General features: G+C 38.2%; 1 protein-coding gene across 14 annotated transcripts in view; it reads right to left on the reverse strand.

The window, feature by feature from the left end:
- Nucleotides 1-293: 293 nt before the first annotated feature.
- The window catches only part of LOC136872684 (rho-associated protein kinase 1), a 94,364-nt gene continuing 72,720 nt past the window's right edge, over nt 294-21,937 (reverse strand). For all 14 annotated transcript variants that reach the window (XM_067146507.2, XM_067146501.2, XM_067146506.2 and 11 more), the window contains exons 5-6: nt 1,299-1,477; nt 294-1,210 (exon numbers count right to left, since the gene is read on the reverse strand). In XM_067146507.2, coding sequence (XP_067002608.1) covers nt 1,055-1,210; nt 1,299-1,477 — 335 coding nt within the window. In that variant the 3' untranslated portion in view covers nt 294-1,054. The remainder of the gene's footprint in view (nt 1,211-1,298; nt 1,478-21,937) is intronic.

Consider the following 21,937-nt stretch of genomic DNA (forward strand, 5'->3'; position numbering starts at 1 on the left):
ACAAGAAAAACAAGTATTGATTAGGTTGACCTTAAATAGCAAAGTATTTTGTAACTAAAACACAAATGTCAGGCTGAGTGACTCAGACGGTTGAGGCGCTGGCCTTCTGACCCCAACTTGGCAGCTTTGATCCTGGCTCAGTCTGGTGGTATTTGAAGGTGCTCAAATATGCCAGCCTCGTGTTTGTAGATTTACGGGCACGTAAAATAACTCCTGGGGACAACATTCCAGCACCTCAGCGTCTCCGAAAACCGTTAAAAGTAGTTAGTGGGCGTAAAGCCAATAACATTATTTTATTAAAACACAAATGGACATGTACAAACCTCATTTCTTTACACTCAGACATTTTCATATAGAATTACTCTGTTTTTACCCGTTCTGGTTCATTTGAGTCCATTTATTCTTAGCCCTTGATGTTTCCTAGTTTCACCATGGGGGTGGGTATCCATTCTCATTTAGGGGGCTGTTTTGAGAGAGATGTTATCTTATAGGAAAAGGTAAGGGACAAAAAAAAAAAAAAAGGTTTATGCAAATGGTAGAAAGTCAACAAAAATACACTTTCTATATTTACTCTATATCCATATATACGTTTGTTCCCTTTCCATTACACTTTAGAGACAGTACTGCTCATATTCAGGAAGTTGCTACTTTATCCAGTATTGTATTAGTATCATGCGTTCATCACAGATCACGTTTACACGGTGATAGACCAGTAATTGACCAATACTTGTAAGCCCAAAGCGTAATTGCTTGACTTTTTTTTTTTTCCTCCCTGAAGGCTACTGTAACATCCATAGTTGCAAAGAGTGCAGGAGAGACTGCAACTAAATATGTACCTCCAAGTCAGTCACCTCACCTTCCAAAGAGATAATAAACATTTATATTAGCAATAGTTTTAATAATATAATTGTATTACAGAGATTATTATTAACATTTTTTAATACAGCATAATACCGTACTTTATATTATTGCTTGGTGCTTCGCAAGTCAGTTAATTTTATTTCTAACCACTGTTAATTACAAAGGGAGTAATATTTTTTAAGAGAATAAAATTTCATTGAGAATACTTTGCTCTTTGTTCAGCAAGTTTTGAAGATTTTTGTTGGAAATTTTGTTGGAGAGTCTGGAGATATGACTGTGCGTGACTGTGTTGATATTGTGATTCTTGTAGTTGACGCTTAAGTCTTAACAATAAGGCATTATTTCGTTTCTGGAAAAAAAAACCATGCAATTAAATGGAATTAATTATTGGAAATTTTGACTGCTTATGATAAAACTTAGTCCAGATTTGTATTTACCTGAAGAACCAAATTTTCCCGTTCAGATTTAGCCACTTGATCAGCAAGCATTTGTCTGGCATATTTTTTCTGGTTGAGAGCCTTTACTAAGGATGTTTTCATCTCATTAATCTTCATTTTCCTCTTTTGTATAGTCTCCATAATTTGAGGAGAGATTTCCTTTACTTCTTTAGGTGGCTCTAAATTTAATTAAATATTTACTTTCAAATCAATTCAGATAAATAATTTGCTTATTCTACATACTGTATGTAAAGGGGCTGACAAAGAAACAACTTATCTTTGAAGTTTAGTTCTTAATTAGGTAACAAAATATTTCATTGTGCCCTAAGCAGTTAATTATTAAAAAATGACAGCAGGTATTTAGATGAAAGTTATGTGCTACTGTATACTCATTAGACAGAGAAAATTCCATCGTGGGACAAGCACGTTTTATGAAATGGCTCTGTGCAGCAACCTACTAGTATTTGGAAGTTACAAGCTATTGCACGACATTCTAGTTCTAGCAGAAAGACGGAGGTTATAATGAAATTAATGAGCAACAATTTTAAAAGAATGAGAACCCATGTACACTATTTAACCAAGTTCATCATCACAATCTAGAGACTTTACACAACATGTTAAGGTATTGTGACCAGGGATGGACAATGATCTTGCTGAAGACTCTTAAGACTGTCATGGATCTCAAAAAGTTCTTACCGGGCGAGTTGGCCGTGCGCGTAGAGGCGCGCGGCTGTGAGCTTGCATCCGGGAGATAGTAGGTTCGAATCCCACTATCGGCAGCCCTGAAAATGGTTTTCCGTGGTTTCCCATTTTCACACCAGGCAAATGTTGGGGCTGTACCCTAATTAAGGCCACGGCCGCTTCCTTCCAACTCCTAGGCCTTTCCCATCCCATCGTCGCCATAAGACCTATCTGTGTCGGTGCGACGTAAAGCCCCTAGCAAAAAAAAAAAAAAAAAAAAAAAAAAGTTCTCAAGACCAATTTCCCAAGCTGTGATCTGTTCAACATCCAGTAACTACGAGTGTAGGCAGCTACCAAAGCTTAGAATGTAGTTGGTATATCAACAGTAGTTATTGTATGAAATAACATCCTCATACGGAAACACGATTTTAATGTGTATGCTGATAACTGTTGTCAAAAATACGCTGCCCAAGTTCTCAATTGTTTTTTAATTATATAAAAACATGCACGAGGGGTACAGTCTGGAAACTTAGGACACATGAAATATGTGAAACCGTGGGCCCCCCCCTCGCCCCTCAGCCCGTCATATTACAAGATCCACTGCTTTGCTCCTGCAATGGGTGTGTCTTTGTCACTATTGTGCAGCACCAAGCAACTGGTGGTAGTTTCACACACATGCATTATACACTTTCCACTACAAACGTTCACAGAATAGAGTTCCATAACGTGATCACTCTGGCTCGTCTACTGTGTGCTCTTGAGTTAAGAATCGGCAGTCTGGCAACAATGAACTGCCCCGGCGCACACATGGAAATACTTTTCCAACATTGTAATTTGTATATAACGCAGTATTTCTTGCTTGCTAGCCTTTGTTCAGTGTTAAAATAGAATGTGACGGCGGCATACGTGCATGTTTCTCCGGTGACTGATTTTGTTGAAGGAATCTATTTTAGTTATCATTTACCACAATGTCTACTCTCCCTAGCAAGAATAAAATAGTTCATAATAGAAATGGGAAATGAGAATGTATTTCTTGAGAATTGTGAGAACTTCTCAATGCTTTTCTCACAAGAGCATGCCTATGAGACTCTCAGCAACATAAGCACGTTTCTTACATTGCGGTCTAAGAACAACAGGCTCTGAAATCTTGCCCAATGAGACAACAGGCTGAGTCATGAACGGAAGTTTGGCCTTCTATTCACAGGGAATAATACACGAATAAGTTAGAAGAAGGTCTGCAAAATCACACTACACCCATGGAGAAAAATAAGTCATTTTATTTAAGCCTAATCGTTTGACTGGTGTAAATGAAATTCAGTACTTTTAGTGCATATTGATGGCTACCAAGAGGAAATCATAGGCTTGGGAATATTTCACGGATGTCCCAGAAAATAAAACTGCCATGTCACCTTTGTTCCCTTTTGTTGTTTTAGCGAATATGCTGTTATATGTACGTTAAATGTAAAGTTAAAAATTATTTGTATTTATCTTTTCTTTCTAGCTAAATAATTATAATCGTACATACAAAGTTTGTAAGGATGACAAGATAAATCGTAGGCTACTTAAAGGGAAGAGCAACAGACAACTTTATTCAATAGAAAACAATAAATTTGTTTGTTTGTTATTGTTGTTGTTGCTGCTGCTGCTGTTGTTGTTGTTGTTCCAATAAATATTAAATAAGTGCAATGCCCACTCTGGCACAGAATGATTTAGTATCATTTTAATTCAATACGGAACCAACTATGAAGTTTATAACCTTAAATGATTAATACCCAGTGTCAAAGGCATGCTAATTTAAAGATGTGCCAACACTGGTAGTGTTTAAGTTTTTTATGTAAATCAAGCAATTTCTTTCATATTTTCAAGACAAAATGTTCGAAAAGTATGTTTATGTTACTTTTATTACACCATGTATTTAGAACTATGTTATTAACAATTTAACAAGTTTGACTCCAGTAGCCACATACCGGTAATACCTCAGAGTTCAATAGCAGCAAGATCCCGTTGCCTGATTCTTCAACACAACATAATTGTATGGTTCAATGCTAATGTAACTCACGCACCACACATAACACTATCCTCCACCACAAAAACACGCAGTTACCTACAAATGGCAGATGCCGCCCACCCTCATCAGAGGGTCTGCCTTACAAGGGCTGCACTCGGCTAGAAATAGCCACACGAAATTATAATTATAATGCTAATGTAACCTACTGTATAGGTATGTGTGTAAATTTGTAAAATGTATTATTTGCAATAAATGGGGGATAGTGTGAGTCTATTCAAGCAAGTGTGGAGCAGACATTTTGATTCAGTGACTTTTGTACCAGAAACACATACTGAGCAATTCTCATTACGTATATGCTAGATGATGGTGGTGGTGATTATTGTTTTAAGAGGAAGTACAACTGGGCAACCATCCTCTATATAACACTAATCAGAGAGAAAAAATGGAAGGGGTCCGACACTTCGAAAAATGAAGGTATCGGCCAAAGGAAGACAAACCGGGCGAGTTGGCCGTGCGTGTAGAGGCGCGCGGCTGTGAGCTTGCATCCGGGAGATAGTAGGTTCGAATCCCACTATCGGCAGCCCTGAAGATGGTTTTCCGTGGTTTCCCATTTTCACACCAGGCAAATGCTGGGGCTGTACCTTAATTAAGGCCACGGCCGCTTCCTTCCAACTCCTAGGCCTTTCCTATCCCATCGTCGCCATAAGACCTATCTGTGTCGGTGCGACGTAAAGCCCCTAGCAAAAAAAAAAAAAAAAAAAAAAAAGGAAGACAAGGGCCATGAAGGGCGTGAAAATGAAAGACTCCCTAGGCCTCCAAACGTAATACCGTCGGGGTCTGAAAAGAGCAAGAGTTGACCAAGGGAGGTCGAATAGGATAGATTAAAGTGAGGAGCCTGGCACAAGTAAGTGGAAGCAACGCCAGGACTCAGCTGAGGGCCCCGTGGTCGCCAACCCACGCTCCAAAGTTCAGAGCCCCTGGGGCTCCTTTTAGTCGCCTCTTACGACAGGCAGGGGATACCGTGGGTGTTATTCTACTGCCCCCACCCACAGGGGGGCGTATATGCTAGACAAACTTCATAATAAATATTATGTCCTTAAAAATAATGTTTCAATATTCCATGGCTGAAGAACTACTTTGTTTAGCTGATGGCCTGTCTAATCCTCTACGAGGGTTAGGAATGAATAACTGTTTGTTATTGTGGCTGTTTTGCTTGATTTACATAAAAAACTTAAACACTACCAGTGTTGGCACATCTTTAAATTAGCATGCCTTTGACACTGGGTATTAATCATTTAAGGTTATAAACTTCATAGTTGGTTCCGTATTGAACATATTATAACACTAATTACTACTCTGCACCAGTCCTTATCATTCTTACATAAAAGTTTTTTACAATGGAGTGCCTGATAAAAAGGATTACTGTGATAGCATCCAAACTAAGATTTGTTCTATGACATTCCTTTCTGTAAATAACCAGTTGTATTCATGAATATAAAGTTAAAGCAAATATTCTGTGTATTCCAGGGCAGATCAGCCTAAAATGCAGTTAACCCAAATGCCATGCTTCAAGCAAGAAGTTCAAATACTAACATTTCGTTGTAATTCGCAAACGTGCTCAAGAGAGTGCAGCATTATTCACCTCTTCTCGAGATGCTTTATGAGATTCTCGAGATTTTGGCAATATGTCTCGAGACTCTCAAGCGAGAGAAGTTCCCATCCCTAGTTCATAGTCAAGGGAGAGAAATTGTGGTGAATGTTATAGCTTTTTGCTATTCAGAGAAAGAGAGCAATTTGTTTAGCTTACCAATTTTGCAAGCAAGAAAGCAGGCTGAAGAAGCAACTGACAGGTGGGTGAGCTTTATAAAGAAAATTAGAAATGAGCTCAAAGTGACCAAGGAGAGTGAAATAAAGTTAAGCACCCAGTATCAGAAGCAAAATGTCAAAAAACACATTCTACAGTACTGGAGGACAATAGCAAGAGTATTATTCGGGGAGGAAAAATACAGGAATTTTATACCCTGAAGAAAGAAGTTCTGGCTTTACTAAACTTGTGCTCAGCGCTGAAAAATGACACTGAGTACGGAGGAAGCAAGAAGCATCTTAGACAAACACTGCATTTGATCATTTTTCAATTTTTTAAAATGTCAGAACATAAGAAAAATTCTTATGGAGCGAAGTGACGGTAGATTACCTAAGAACTCTGTGCAGAAATGACAGATTAGGAGAAACAAAAGACCAGTCATATACATTGACAGAACTTACATCCACCTGACTTATACCATCAAAAATATTGACAGGATGACAACACTCCCAGTGTTTTAACATCTGATAGTGCCTGGCAAAGGTGGATTATTGTTTACGCTCCTAGTGTGGAAGGTTATTTCCTAGGGTATTTTTAATGTTCAAATCAAAGACAAATTCAGGGGACTATCATGATGAGAAGAATAGCCAAAACTTCATGAAATGGCTCCAGACCCAGCTACTGCCAGACATTCCAGAGGCAACTATAATTGTTATGGACAATGCAGCATATCACAGCCAGCAAATAAAAACCACCCACATTCAGCAACAGAAAAGGGGACACAAAGATGTCTCTCTCAAAATAACATAGATTTTCCACCAGATGCCAAACAGTGAGAGTTACTTGATGCTGTACTGCGTAAGAAATCGGCCCGAACATTCGCTATGGATGAGCTTTTAAAATCTGCTGGGCATACTATTACAAGGTTGCCCCCATATCATTGCAACTTAAGCCCAATAGAATACATCTGGAGTAGTGTGAAAATAAGTCACAACATAAAGCAAAATAGAAAAAAAAGTCGCTGAGAAAAACTTAAGGTAGTCAAATGCAGATTGATTGATTGATTGATTGATTGATTCATTCATTCATTCATTCATTCATTCATTCATTATGCTTCAGACAAGTATAAAACTAATGATGTGAAACACATTAACTATTACAATAAATTAAAACAAATATTATTTCCTATGCAAGTCATTGTAAAATAAAGTTAAATATCATTGCTCCTATGCCAAAACCATGAATGTGACAATGCTCTTTCTATCCATTATTTCCCTTAAGACGGGTCACACCTCCCAGCCACATACTGATATACAGTCCATCAGAACAATTTTCAATGAGTTAATTTTCCTATGCGTGTGTGTAAAGAAAATGAACATTACCGTACCGTACTGCAAGAATGTATGTTTGTATGACATATTTACCCGCTCCTAGAGTATGATATATTTAAGGTTCATTTTCCTTTACACACACATAGGAAAATGAACTCAACGAAAATTTTTCTGATGGACTGGATATCAATATGTGGCTGGGAGGCATGACCACTCTTAAGAGAAATAAGAGAATGGAAGAGCATTATCACATGCATGGTTTTGGCATAGGAACAACAATATGAGATAACAATTCCTTCTCTTCAGTAACATAGTATCATTACAAATATTCAGATATATATGCACATAATGTAACAAGGTATTTACTAATAGCTTTAAATCTGTATTAGTACTTTATTATAAATGATGGTAGTGATGATATCAAAGATGATAATGATAAAGTAGAAGGTATTAATAGAAACTAGGAAGTAAACTAAAACTATGAACTTAACAATAAGAGTCAGCAAAGTGGGATTTTAATTTAGAATAGAAAACAGTTATTTGTTACATTGGTTTACTATGAAAGAGTATCCAGTTGCAAATATATCTAGAATGTACTCATTGCTATATTTATTAAATATTTTCATTGACTTTAACACTCGTGAATTACTATGTTGTTTGGTTCATTAACTTGAGCAATAGAATAGAATAGATACTTTGACTGTGACTGTTGTAAATTTTAATATGTGTTTTACAGTTTGGATATTTGATGGTAAGGTCTTATGTATTGTAATTTGGGGACTGGTTTTTACTATAATCGCTGCAGAAGAGAATTTTCTCGAAAGATGTACGATGACGAATGATGAAATGAATTAAATTAGTAATCACCATATACTTGTTGTGTAGATCAATTTGTATTGACAGGCAGACCCTTATTAGCCCTGTTTTCTCACAGGTTGTTAAATCATTAGTAGTCAATACAGATCTTAATAGAAACCTAAAATGGTCAAATTCATTAATACAGAGAGTGAGCAAGTTCAGATTATCAATAAGATTGTTAAATAATTTATAGATAAATAGAAGAATTGAAATTACTCGTCTTTGTGGTAATGACATATAGCCAAGCTGTTTCATTAAGTCATCATAAGAATCAAACATTCATTACCAGGGAAGCATTTATCAGTGTAACATCCAGATAAATGGAAGAAGACCTGCGAGCATGTGGATATACGCGTATTGTGAACTATTTAGTGGGAGAATGATGCTTTGCTGTATGATGTACAAGAACACCTGATAATTAGAATCTGTGGTGAGTGTGACAGCAATTTAGACAGCAGGACTGAACCAGATGAAAATGTCTCTGGCAGCAGTTATTCTGTTGTCAACAAATCTTGATTATTGCACCTTTGCAATAGGGCAGTAATGCTTTTCACTTGGTCATGGTTCACCATTACATTTCCACCCAGAAATGTATAGCTATTTAAAGGTAACGACGTATAAGAATACAAGGCAGATATGCAAGGGAAGAGAAAAAGGAACTTTGACTCCAGGGGAATCTTGAAATGGAGAATTTTCGCTGGAGGGCTCCAGAAACTTCTGCGTAAACACATTTCTTGTCATACTCAATACACTGAGAACAGAGCCGAGAAAACTTGCTGAAAAATACAACCTTCTGCACAGTGCATTTGGATTTCTTGAAGAGATGAAGTTCCAAAATACCTCTGTTATTTCAAAAAGGGCAGAAAATTTAGTGAATTTGTACAAAATTAATGATTTTGAGATGAATGTTTTCACCTAAAACCGCTCCTGAAACGACGAACACCAAAAGATGAAAAGTGTGTTAATTTAATCAAAATAAGCACGCTTCTAAGTCAAATTGACATGGTTGAAGTGTATCCTAACGTGGATGTAGTTCTTAGGATGGTCTTCTGCACATCATCCACTAACTACTTAGGGGAATGTTCATTTTCTACACTTCGACGTAAAAGGAATTATCTGAGATCAGCTATTGGAGCCAAAAGATTATCAGCAACAGCACTACTCACCATTGTGGGGAAAATTACCCAAGAGATTAACTATGATGGCATCATCAATGCATTCCCTCTACAAAATGCAAGAAGGAAGATGGATTCATCTGCATCACTATGATTCATGAATTGTAATTTGTGTCTCATTTCCCTTAAAAAATGATCTGAGAATTAATTTCTCATGGTTATGAAGAAGCAATTGGTATACAATATTTCATTTTCTCAGTTAATGAATATAATTTTCTTCTACTTTTACAGATTAAATATTATGGCTTTCATGACAATAGTGGCATTATTATTTTTAAAAATACATATATTAATGACCTTGAGTAACCTTGTGATATAGTGTGAAGTGCCTGGCCCTGATTGTATGCGTAATATTGGTGCAAACAGTTTAAACTACATTTCTTTCAATTAAATTTTTGGCAGGCATTCCTTGTGTCACCCTGATACTCATCAGTGTTGTGTCAATCATACAAGTGACTAACCTTTCACAACAGTTCCTGGAAACTGGTCTAAATCATGGCAGTTCACAACAACTATTTGAGCTGTCATGTTATTATTTTATTTTATTTACAATAGTTTTATCTGTGATTGATGTTCTTCCTATTGCTCATTCTTGACTTGCCAATGGCACTTGACTACTGCTTTCTCCCTCCGAAGTCACAGTGCTCTCTTTCACATGCAGGCGAAGTCAGTATTGACAGCAACAGTGGTACAGAGCTTTACTTGTATTTGCCAGGCCATAGAACTGCTGAGTAAATATTTCAAAACTTCTAATATTGGGTACATTATTTTGGTATTGAACCATATCGTTCATGATGTGATAGATTGATATTTAACGCAATTATAGTATTGCATCATAGGACTCAATTTACAATTGGTGCGAAGCCATGTTGGAAGCTGTTGTTGAGGTGTAGTCCGCTGAGACATGTGAGTGTGAGAGGATGTGTATTGGAAAGGGACAGAGACACTTGAGTTTTGTTTGGGGAAGCACCATGCCATCATGATTAAAATTAAAGTGCCAAAAAGCAGGAAAGCAAAAACTAGGAAAGCAACAGATAGGGAATCTGCCACCTGGGCGACTGCCCTAAATGCAGATCAGTATTGATTGATTGATTGATTGATTGATTGATTGATTGATTGATTGATTGATTGATTGATTGAGGCTTGTTACGTCGAAGAAAGTGAGGCATATCTACTCTCCCAGAGGGTTATTAGAGAAAATAAAATCATAGTAATAATCCTTGTAATTTTCCAAATGATATGATGTGTCTTTAGACACTAATTGATAATTAATTAATTAAAACAGCATTAGTGCATGCACCATGGGAACGAGATGAGTAGCCGCATACCAATCTCAAGTATGTTTGCTGGTTAACACCCTGGTGTGGCGTGCCCTGCTACTTCCTATAAGAACTGAGAGATTTGGAGGGAGGCAGCTCATTCTGTTCCAAGATTTTCTCCTGTACTGTCGTGAGTATGTCGGTTTGATCAAGATATTGCGTCATATACTTCAGTGTTGAACAAAGACTTAACATTTATTCAGTGCGGTCATGTTATAGTTCGGCCGATAATCATGATGAATTGATTGTAGAACAGTTTTGATTTAACTATTCTGTTTTAATATTTCACAGTGCGGTCGGGAATGAATAACGGCATGACTGATAAAAATGCCGTATGCATAGACTTTGTCATAGAAGCTATATGGGCAAACTGTGTAAATATATAAATGTGAAGTATAGATAGAGATATAGACTCGAGCAGCCAATATAATTACCGCCAGATTAATATGTGTATGCATTTGAGCACAAGACAGTAACATTTATTTTCAACTAACTAGGCGATCATTTCTGCCTTCAGTTAGACTCATTTTTCACACAAGTTCACATGCGGTTGAGCAGTAGACAGTTAACAGTTATGCTTGGCTTTGCAAATCACCAATTTCTGTTTTAATGCCCATGTGAGTGAGTAGGAGCATCCCTTGAGCAACTCAGTAGACTAATTAGGCGTCTGATTGCAGTTAGGTCCTGGAGTCAACCTCAAGAGCTGATAGAGCACGAGACCTTCTTACATTTACCTCAAGCAGACGACATCACCATGAAGCCATCCAAGGAGATGAAACCTGGACTGTCAACCCTTGATGGCGACAGCCTGATGATGGACTAAGCAGTGTAGCCGTGTCCGAAATGGAGGTGCCCTGAGGTCATCAACAATGAAATGAGTGAACAGATGTTTTGGCATGTGTTGGGGTAGAAATGTTTCGCAGATAGGTTTCTTTAATGTAAATAAGATGCTGATTAAGCCCTTCAGGTAACCTTTTTATGAAAGTAAGATGTTGGTCAAGCCCTTCAGGTGACCTTTCTATGTAAATAACATGTTGATTAAGCCCTTCTGGCAATTGGTTAATTTTTACAGGACTACTGCATGTGTAAGTGGTGTTTTTAGCTTTGTTTTATGGGTTACGAGGGAGATAGGTATAACTTAGGTTTGTTACTATGTAAATATTTCATTTTTATTCCTTTATGCATGTTAATGTAGTTAGTTATACAGTTAGTGCCTTCCAATGGAAAGTTCTGTCAACTTAAGGTGTCAAATGGGAATTTCGTATGAAGTGTTAGTTAACTTAAAGAGAGGATTGGCATGATTATATGTATGCATGTATTTCAGAGTGATGGGATAAGCAGTGTGCATGCATTTGCAACGTTGAATCAGTAAGGATTTTCTAAATTTTCCGGCAGTGTTTTTCCACAACTGTGCACTCGATCTGAACCAGGACTTAGGGACAAAGTGTTATATTGAACGGATGAGACTCCGTAAATTATGTGAGGAACTGACACATGAAAGTATTTTTATTTTTTATGAAATAGATCCGTGATGAGGTCAGGCACATAGGCCTTAATGTGAATGAGAAAAGAATGATCTCATGTGTATTATGAAGAAGGCCAGTGAGCCAGTGAAAACCTGCTTTGCGGTCAACGACACGGCATAGCACCCCAGGCGAAAGTGAGATCCTTTCTTTAAGTAGACTGCGTGTGAAATGTGCTTCTTCCCATTTAGCTTGTTTTTTAAATTTCAGGTGGCAGAATCTGTGTCTTACTGTGTGTTGTCATATTATGGTGCCTATTGTGTTGCTTATGTTTTTGTTGTATTGTCGTGTGTGTCGTTGAATAGAGAGTGATGTAGTGCGTAAGCTACCCTGTGGGTTCTGTGTTCCAATCCATCCTGTGCATAGTGAGATCCGGGCTCACATTTAACTTCTGTGATTTTGGAAGGGAATAATTTAGTCCTGTTTTCATGTACATGTGTAAATATATCTCGTATGCGAGTTTATAGATCTGCGAAGTAATACTGCTTCTAACATTATAAATCTTTAACGTTATGCCAATACGTTATATACAAAGGGGCTATTCAAACTTATCGTAATTCCTCACGGCGAAAGCAATTATCGTTGGACTCCATAAATTAGTTGTTTGATTGCCACTTCATGGCATGTAATTTAACTTGTAATTTATTGCCATTGCATTATTTAAATTTTGAGTTTCTTTTCTACTTTCATTTTTGTGCTTTTGATTATTAAATTTGTTTATTTTACTTTGTTCCTCATTTACTTGCACAGCAACGTTTCCTATCCAATTAGATCTTTTAGATCCTCTTAGTTATATTTGTTAAGGCCACAGGACCGTAACGCGCGCTCTTCTACTACTAGCCTGGTGCAGCAAGGACAGGAAAGATAGGTAAGTTGTATAACCCCATACCCACTCAACTTCTCTAATTAATTAAGTACCTATAGGGTATAGTATATACATAAAACAAACAACTAAACCAAACAAGTTCTGGACCCTCTATTTATGTAAATGTTCAGTAAAAGGAAACCAGCGAACATTTGGGATTGGCTTTTTTCACCATTACAATGTTAATATTGTAACATACATGGTAAAATGCATTCTTTATGCCTTATTTTGCTATAGTGATCTCATTTTGCAGCATCAGTGAACTCAAGAAATCATGTACTGTATGTGAAGAACATGCCTTTGCTGGCAGGACGTAGTGTTTACAGTGCACTATGTCTTCTGGTATGGGCTAGAGCAATATTGTTACTTTCATTGATCTGTCTCAGCTTTATCCTTGGCTTTGACAAAATGAAAGTGACTGAGGTATGAGTGATGCTAGTAATGCCATTCCTTATGCAGCCAGTCCCTGTTATGAATGGTGTGAAAATGTTGCTCATAGGGCCGGTTGTTGCATGCATTTCAGTGGGCTTGGCAGACTGATATATAATAGCAGCTTCTGGCTCGGTGAGGAAAGCAACGGGAAACTACCTCACTCCTCATTTCCCTAGTACGTCTCTTCAGTGATGCCTAGGCCATCTATGACAGCTGATGGCGGAGCTGTTGAGGATCCAACCAGCCTTTCGGCTGAGGACTAAACATACATACATGTGAAGAACTGAGGCCAAATAAGTATCACACATGGTTTAAAACACAAACAAATTAAGGATGTCATTAATACCACCAAATATGGACTCTGGTCATGATTTAATTAATATGACATCTATAGCCCAAGAGTTAAAATATAATTATAAATTGCTGGTTTACTGAGTAACCTTGAATACACTGGCACAATGCATATCCTTTATAGATTATGTAATACTGTGTCAATAGTACCTTGGTAGATACACACAAAAACTGAACAGACTAGTCACTTACTGACACATATTTATGGAACGGAGAAGGCCCATGGTAGACTATTTGCATACTCGGCACAAACAATATTCAGCTCTGCCTAGCTGTAGGTTTACTACATGCTGGTCGCTGCATGATGCAGGGGCCAACACTCTCAAGATCTCTCAACACCTCTTGCAGTGTTGGACTATTTATTTTCCAGTTTAATGTTCGGCAACCATTTCTTTATTGTTATCTCCCTGGTGGAGAGTTTAGTGCTGCAAAGTCTTGTTTCAAGTTCTGTTATCAAATTTGGAGTCTTTCTTAATCTATTGGTCTTGGAGACCGTTTTTTCAACTTTGTCTTCATTTTTATGTCTTTAATATCTAATCTCACTATCAAATTTCAATATTGGTCTGGCTTGGACCGGCCTTCGAGTTAATATAATTTTTTCAGATATTCTGAATTGTGTCAGCTTCAATAAGACACCAGTCTTATTTATATTTACATTTATGTGCACAGCTGGTGGTCATTTTTGGCTCAAGGGCATGTGTACTCTACCTGATTATTAGCCATTGTTCAAATCATTCAAATTGTTTATTGTTAATTTCTCAAATATTCTAATAAATGTTGTGACTGCTGATCCCTTACTTTTCTCACTTCCTGTAAAACTTTGGAAACCTTTCTGGCCTTTCCTAGTTTTCTTCAAAAGGGATGCATTTTGATTGAATTTTGAACCTGGGCAAACAATAAAGGTTTTGAATGGTCCCTATAACTTCTTGTGATGTTGAGCAGAGTTTCAGTGAGTAGAAAGCAATTTTAAGAAAATAGATGCAGTTTCATTTTTGAAAATTCACAAATAGGCAATTCTCATTAAAAGATTGAGATATGCCCCTCCCCCCTTCCAAAAAAAGTAACTACAGCTCAAAATAAAATCCTAATCTATATATATAATAAGAGTTTAGTCTGTACATTGCTCAGAAATTAAAAAGAATCGTATTTCTGTATCAGTTCAAGGAAATGCACTTTCTAATTTTCTGTAATTTCTGTCTGTCTGAATATATGTACATGGATCACGAGAAAACGACTGAAGAAAATTTAATAAAAATCGGTATGCAAAGTTGGGGAATAAGTCGCTACAATCTAGGCCACAAATAATTTTATTTACGCTGAGTGAAATGGTAGTTTAGGGGAAGGCCTAAAATTTAATTCTCAAATTATTATGTTATTAGTGGTCGTATCTTAATGAAAATCGGTATGTGAAGTCGGAGAATAAGTCGCTATAATCTAGACCATAAATATTGTATTCACACTGAGTGAAATGGTAGTTTAGGGGAAGGCCTAACATTTAATTCTCAAATATTTGTTATTAAGTGGTTGTATCGATAAATACTACATAACTAAAGTTATATAGTATTAAATTTCTGATCACTTCTGTATTATACATTGTTAACATAGCAGTTATGATCACAGAGATATTCATGAATTTGGTTTTGCGTTACTAAGTACATGTCAGCGCCGAGTCACGAGAAAATGGGTAAACAGAATTTAATGAAAATCGGTGTGTAAAGTCGGAGAGTTGAAAGAAAACTAAATGTGAAGGCTTACAATATAGAAAGGTCATAAAATTGATCAACAATTATATTAGATTGACCATTGTTTGTGTGATGTGCTTTGTGTCTTCTGTTGCCACTCATCTCCGATAGATAGGATTACTGCTGTGTACCAAGTATTTTTTAAATTTGCCTTATGTCGCACCAACACAGATAGGTTTTATTGCGATGATGGCATAGGAAAGGGCTAGGAGTGTGAAGGTAGCAGCCTTGGCCTTAATTAAGGTACAGTCATAGCATTTTCCTGGTGTGAAAATGGGAAACCACGGAATACCATCTTCAGAGCTGCCGACAGTGGGGTCCGAATCCACTATCTCCCGGATGCAAGCTCACAACTATGCGCCCCTAACCACACGGCCAACACGCCCGGTCGTACCGAGTGCAACAATCTGCCTAAATATTGGCCAGAAGTAGCTGGGGATTAGATAACTTTCTTCTTTAGCATGCCATTCCTCTGGTTCATAAATTTTCTGATACTACTGGTATGTAACACACTGGTTCATCATAGCATTCGAGCAATTCAATCCCTACTCTGAGGCACAGATTATAATGAGCAGTGTGCATATTTAACGGAATAATGGCAGAGGAGTGTACATGGCTGTCTGCGGCATGGTCATTCCAGCTCTGGAACTTTGGACTGTTAGATCGACACCATAGTACTGTTCGTTAAAAGTGAGAAAATGTGTGGTTTTTCGTTTGATCGAGTATTTTATATTAATTATTATTTAGCGTATGGCTAACACATCACATTACATATAAATACAATAGTAATACATAATATTTACAGTTTGAAGTATTTACAGGTTCAAATTATTTACATAGTCAACACACAAGGGTGAGAGCAGAAAAAAGTCTCTTGGGTTTCTCTGGTACGCAGTGAGAGGACACTGCTCCACAATGTGCTGAACTGTTTGCTTCATGGCACCACAACTGCACGCTGCTGAATTAAGTACTCCCCATTTATGGAGGGAGTTGGCACATCTGCCATGGCCAGTCCGAATCCTGTTGATAGTTGTCCAGGTCTTTTGTGGAAGATCAAAACCCTCTGGTTTGTTTTTCAGGCATGGTAGATAGTGATATTCTGATGGAACACAGGATATCCATACTTGCTTCCAGGCCTGAAGCAGATTAAAGTTAGCGTCTGCTAGGTTTCTGGCTGTTCTAACAGGTGGGTGTCTAGATTTTAGCCTGTTAATAAGAGCATCATTCATGTCACCATGGATTGGCAACTGACTGTTGTTAATTATTTTCTTATAATCTCATAGGAGAGCATTTTCTCAACGGAGGTGAGGTGGTGGAATATGGGATAGAACAGGCAGCCAGAAAGTGGGGGTAGATCTAATTGTCCCTGATATCATACGCATAGTGTGATTCAGCTGAGTGTCAATTAATTTGGTGTGACTGCTGTTCAGCCATATCGATGAGCAGTATTCTGCAGCAGAATACGCAAGACCAAGAGCTGAAGACCAAAGGGTAGATGCTAATGCTCCTTGCTTTTAATTGCTACTTTCCTACTGATATTTTTGTAATGACCTATGTTGACTTCAGTTAGGAAAACCATGAAGTCAGTCTTTCTGAGAATCCTGTAGCTAAGCACGGGTACATCAGCTAGTTATATAAGAAGTTGAAATTTATAGTTTGTGACTTCCCTTTCAACAATGTTTTAAATTTTCAAAAGTGAAACTATGTTTAAAGTCTCTTAAAATTGCTTTCTACTCACTGAAACTCAGTTCAACATTACAAGAAGTTACAGGGACCATTTTAAAATTGCAACATCTTCAGGAGATAACTCCAAATCTATTTCCGAACTTGATTCACCACTTAAAATTGTACTGATTTTGCACATGTCATTATATCCTGAATTCTTGCTTAGCACTGTATTAACTTCACTTTTGTAGCTTCTCCAATGCTGGGGCTGTACCTTAATTAAGGCCATGGCCGCTTCCTTCCAACTCCTAGCCCTTTCCTGTCCCATCGTCGCTGTAAGACCTATCTGTGTCGGTGCGACGTAAAACAACTAGCAAAAAAAATAATAATAATAATTGTAGCTTCTCCAACCTTTCCACTGAAATGGCACGGCTTTTAGAGAGCATGTAATGCTGCTGTGATGCATGAGGAGTTTGCTTGGATGTAAGCTATGTCATTTTTCACTATTTTGTCACCACTAACTGACCATGAGGATTCAATTGAAGCAGCACTGTTCAGAATCTAAAACAATCAACACTTTCTCAATGGCTTCAATTTTAACTGCATAGTATGCTACTGCCTCTAACCATGTTCCCCATTGAGTTATTACATATCAGGATACATGCCTCTCAAAATCTGAATCCTGCTAGGAGCCTCCAAAAATGCTTTCTTCATTGAAGATATTAAGAGGTCCACTTTAGGGTAGGTAGCTCGAATGAGTTTGAACACTGATGAAGAACACGGGCTGTGCAAGTGAAGTGAATCATCTTGGAATATATTACTTTCAACACTTCATCATCTTTGACCATAAAAGCTGCATCACTCAGAAACATGAGCACATTTTCATATCTAATACCATTTGGCCATAGAAATGCCATGGCATCATTGAACAATTTGGCTATGCTCTCGTTACATGCATCCAAGACCATGCATGTTAATAGAACAGGTTTACAAGGCTCATCATTTGTTAAACCAATGACAACATTTCCAATCATTCTACCTGCACTCTCATCAACTAATACCCTTATTAGAGTATTTCACATATTTTTCCTTATTTCTCCCAGTGTTTCATCATAGATCAATGGTGCATAGATCTTTCTTAATGTTGACTGGTCTGGTATACTCTGCACTGTGTATTTTTCCAGGAATTCCTTGAAGCATGGGTTGTTTAACTTGTAGAGGTACAGTAGAGTGGATATCTGCAGCAATAGGGCTCAACAAAGGTCCTTACTAAATTTACTCTTCGCATTCAGTTGCATATCTGATATAAATATCTGTTTTTCCTTTCTTTTTTAAAATGTATTGTTAGCCCTGTATTTTTCTGTCAAAAGGTGTTGTTGCACTAGAAATTGCTGAGAACTAGACACTGTTCTCTGGCAGGCATTACAAAAAAAAAAAAAACTCTACCATCTGTTGATTTTCCTTTGTTATGAAAATCATTTGCATACAATCGTATTTTATAGATGAGGACTTATGATCTCGTGGCATTTTAACTATTACACCGAATAAAAAAATATATAATCCACACTGAAGATATACTCAAAACTCATTTACAACTGTTGATGGTTAACCTAATTGGCACTAATGCTCTGATAATTGTCTGGAGCAGACCTGCTGAGGTCAGGTATAAGGAATTCTATTATCACAAGGGTTGACTGACAAGGCCAAAGACACAGCAATAAAAAAAAAAATAATAAAAAAAAGAATGCGCATACCACACAACTTGTTTTCAACATTCCATAGAAATTTAAGAATCCTGCTTTAAAATACAGGTGTTAGTAAATTAAATATTAAGTGATTATCTGCTAAGAATAAGTTTGAAACCATAAAATATGGAACATTTTAAAAATAAAACATTCAATTATGTAAAGATATGCAAGTTTAAAAAAAATGTACTATACACCAAAATATGGAAAACTATAGAAAATCAAATGTGACCTGTTGCATGGAAAGGTTCCTAAAGTTGGATTTTTCATTTTTGAGATTTTTGTGATTCTAAAATTGACGTAAGATACTGAGAATTTAAAAAAAACAGAGTTAATGCTTCTAGATGCAATACTTCAGAAGATATTAATTATTGACTGTTGCTATTAAGAAAACAGTATTTTGAGAAAAATGCCATTATAGCTTTCACTAATTTTCTTCCCAACTGTACGAAGTTTTCAATGAGTGGTCAAGCCTTGAACTTCTGCATAACTTAGTTTGTTTAAATGATCCATAGGTAGCACATGAAGTCAGAACATAGAAATGCAATTTTTACACCCTAGACACTTTTATTCAGATCTGCTGTAAAATTTCCATTGCTGGGTTTGGCTCCATTCCTGTGCAATGTATCACAAATGCATCTTAAAACACTCCAAATATCCTAATTCATAAATATATAATAACATTTTAACAGTAATTAATATAAAAACAAACATGTATTTACAGAGAAATCCTGGCCTTACACATTAATTTTAGTACAGCCTGTGTATTATATGCTCACAAGTAATGAGAGTCTCCCCATTATAGAAAATGATTAACTCTCCCTTATGTGCTGAAGAGCTGTTCCATTATAGAAACAGTGAGAATTAGTGACGTCACAGATCTCGAGAATCTCGAGACCGATTCTCCTGAGCTTCGATCTTTGTGATGTTGCAGTATTAGTAATGATTTAAAGATTAGATAGGGAATTAAGTGAGGCCAAGGAACTCTTTGCTAATGGAGGTTTGTGGAGGTAGGTTGTTAATTCACTGAGGCTTGTAAACTTTAATGCTGAAAGGTATAAATGAAAATCCACAGCCTGTTTCCAGTCATCGCCCGGATCAGGAATGGAATGAATGAAGCCCCCATCTAGCAGCGAGGATAGGAAATGTGCCAGCTGCCGAAGCCTGTCGCACTCCTCTGGGGCAATGATAAATGACTGATAGATGAAATGAAATGTTAATGGAGAGTGTTGTTGGAATGAAAAATGACAGGGAAAACCGGAGTACCTGGAGAAAAACCTGTCCCGCCTCCACTTTGTCCAGCACAAATCTCACATGGAGTGACCAGGATTTGAACCACGGTATCCAGCGGTGAGAAGCCGGCGTGCTGCCACCTGAGCCACGGAGGCTACGCTGATAGGTATAAGAGTGAGTGAGTGAGTGAGTGAGTGAGTGAGTGAGTGAGTGAGTGAGTGAGTGAGTGAGTGAGTGAGTGAGTGAGTGAGTGAGTGAGTGAGTGAGTGAGTGAGTGAGTGAGTGAGTGAGTGAGTGAGTGAGTGAGTGAGTGAGTGAGTGAGTGAGTGAGTGAGTGAGTGAGTGAGTGAGTGAGTGAGTGAGTGAGTGAGTGAGTGAGTGAGTGAGTGAGTGAGTGAGTGAGTGAGTGAGTGAGTGAGTGAGTGAGTGAGTGAGTGAGTGAGTGAGTGAGTGAGTGAGTGAGTGAGTGAGTGAGTGAGTGAGTGAGTGAGTGAGTGAGTGAGTGAGTGAGTGAGTGAGTGAGTGAGTGAGTGAGTGAGTGAGTGAGTGAGTGAGTGAGTGAGTGAGTGAGTGAGTGAGTGAGTGAGTGAGTGAGTGAGTGAGTGAGTGAGTGAGTGAGTGAGTGAGTGAGTGAGTGAGTGAGTGAGTGAGTGAGTGAGTGAGTGAGTGAGTGAGTGAGTGAGTGAGTGAGTGAGTGAGTGAGTGAGTGAGTGAGTGAGTGAGTGAGTGAGTGAGTGAGTGAGTGAGTGAGTGAGTGAGTGAGTGAGTGAGTGAGTGAGTGAGTGAGTGAGTGAGTGAGTGAGTGAGTGAGTGAGTGAGTGAGTGAGTGAGTGAGTGAGTGAGTGAGTGAGTGAGTGAGTGAGTGAGTGAGTGAGTGAGTGAGTGAGTGAGTGAGTGAGTGAGTGAGTGAGTGAGTGAGTGAGTGAGTGAGTGAGTGAGTGAGTGAGTGAGTGAGTGAGTGAGTGAGTGAGTGAGTGAGTGAGTGAGTGAGTGAGTGAGTGAGTGAGTGAGTGAGTGAGTGAGTGAGTGAGTGAGTGAGTGAGTGAGTGAGTGAGTGAGTGAGTGAGTGAGTGAGTGAGTGAGTGAGTGAGTGAGTGAGTGAGTGAGTGAGTGAGTGAGTGAGTGAGTGAGTGAGTGAGTGAGTGAGTGAGTGAGTGAGTGAGTGAGTGAGTGAGTGAGTGAGTGAGTGAGTGAGTGAGTGAGTGAGTGAGTGAGTGAGTGAGTGAGTGAGTGAGTGAGTGAGTGAGTGAGTGAGTGAGTGAGTGAGTGAGTGAGTGAGTGAGTGAGTGAGTGAGTGAGTGAGTGAGTGAGTGAGTGAGTGAGTGAGTGAGTGAGTGAGTGAGTGAGTGAGTGAGTGAGTGAGTGAGTGAGTGAGTGAGTGAGTGAGTGAGTGAGTGAGTGAGTGAGTGAGTGAGTGAGTGAGTGAGTGAGTGAGTGAGTGAGTGAGTGAGTGAGTGAGTGAGTGAGTGAGTGAGTGAGTGAGTGAGTGAGTGAGTGAGTGAGTGAGTGAGTGAGTGAGTGAGTGAGTGAGTGAGTGAGTGAGTGAGTGAGTGAGTGAGTGAGTGAGTGAGTGAGTGAGTGAGTGAGTGAGTGAGTGAGTGAGTGAGTGAGTGAGTGAGTGAGTGAGTGAGTGAGTGAGTGAGTGAGTGAGTGAGTGAGTGAGTGAGTGAGTGAGTGAGTGAGTGAGTGAGTGAGTGAGTGAGTGAGTGAGTGAGTGAGTGAGTGAGTGAGTGAGTGAGTGAGTGAGTGAGTGAGTGAGTGAGTGAGTGAGTGAGTGAGTGAGTGAGTGAGTGAGTGAGTGAGTGAGTGAGTGAGTGACGCTGGTCCTGTGATCATTTCGCAAAGTATTTTTAAACTTTGAAACATGCACCACGCGTGCTAGCGGGCTGCAGCTAACAAATGGCAAG

Source organism: Anabrus simplex, chromosome 4 (genome assembly GCF_040414725.1).
Source record: "Anabrus simplex isolate iqAnaSimp1 chromosome 4, ASM4041472v1, whole genome shotgun sequence".
In the NCBI taxonomy this organism is placed as follows: domain Eukaryota; kingdom Metazoa; phylum Arthropoda; class Insecta; order Orthoptera; family Tettigoniidae; genus Anabrus; species Anabrus simplex.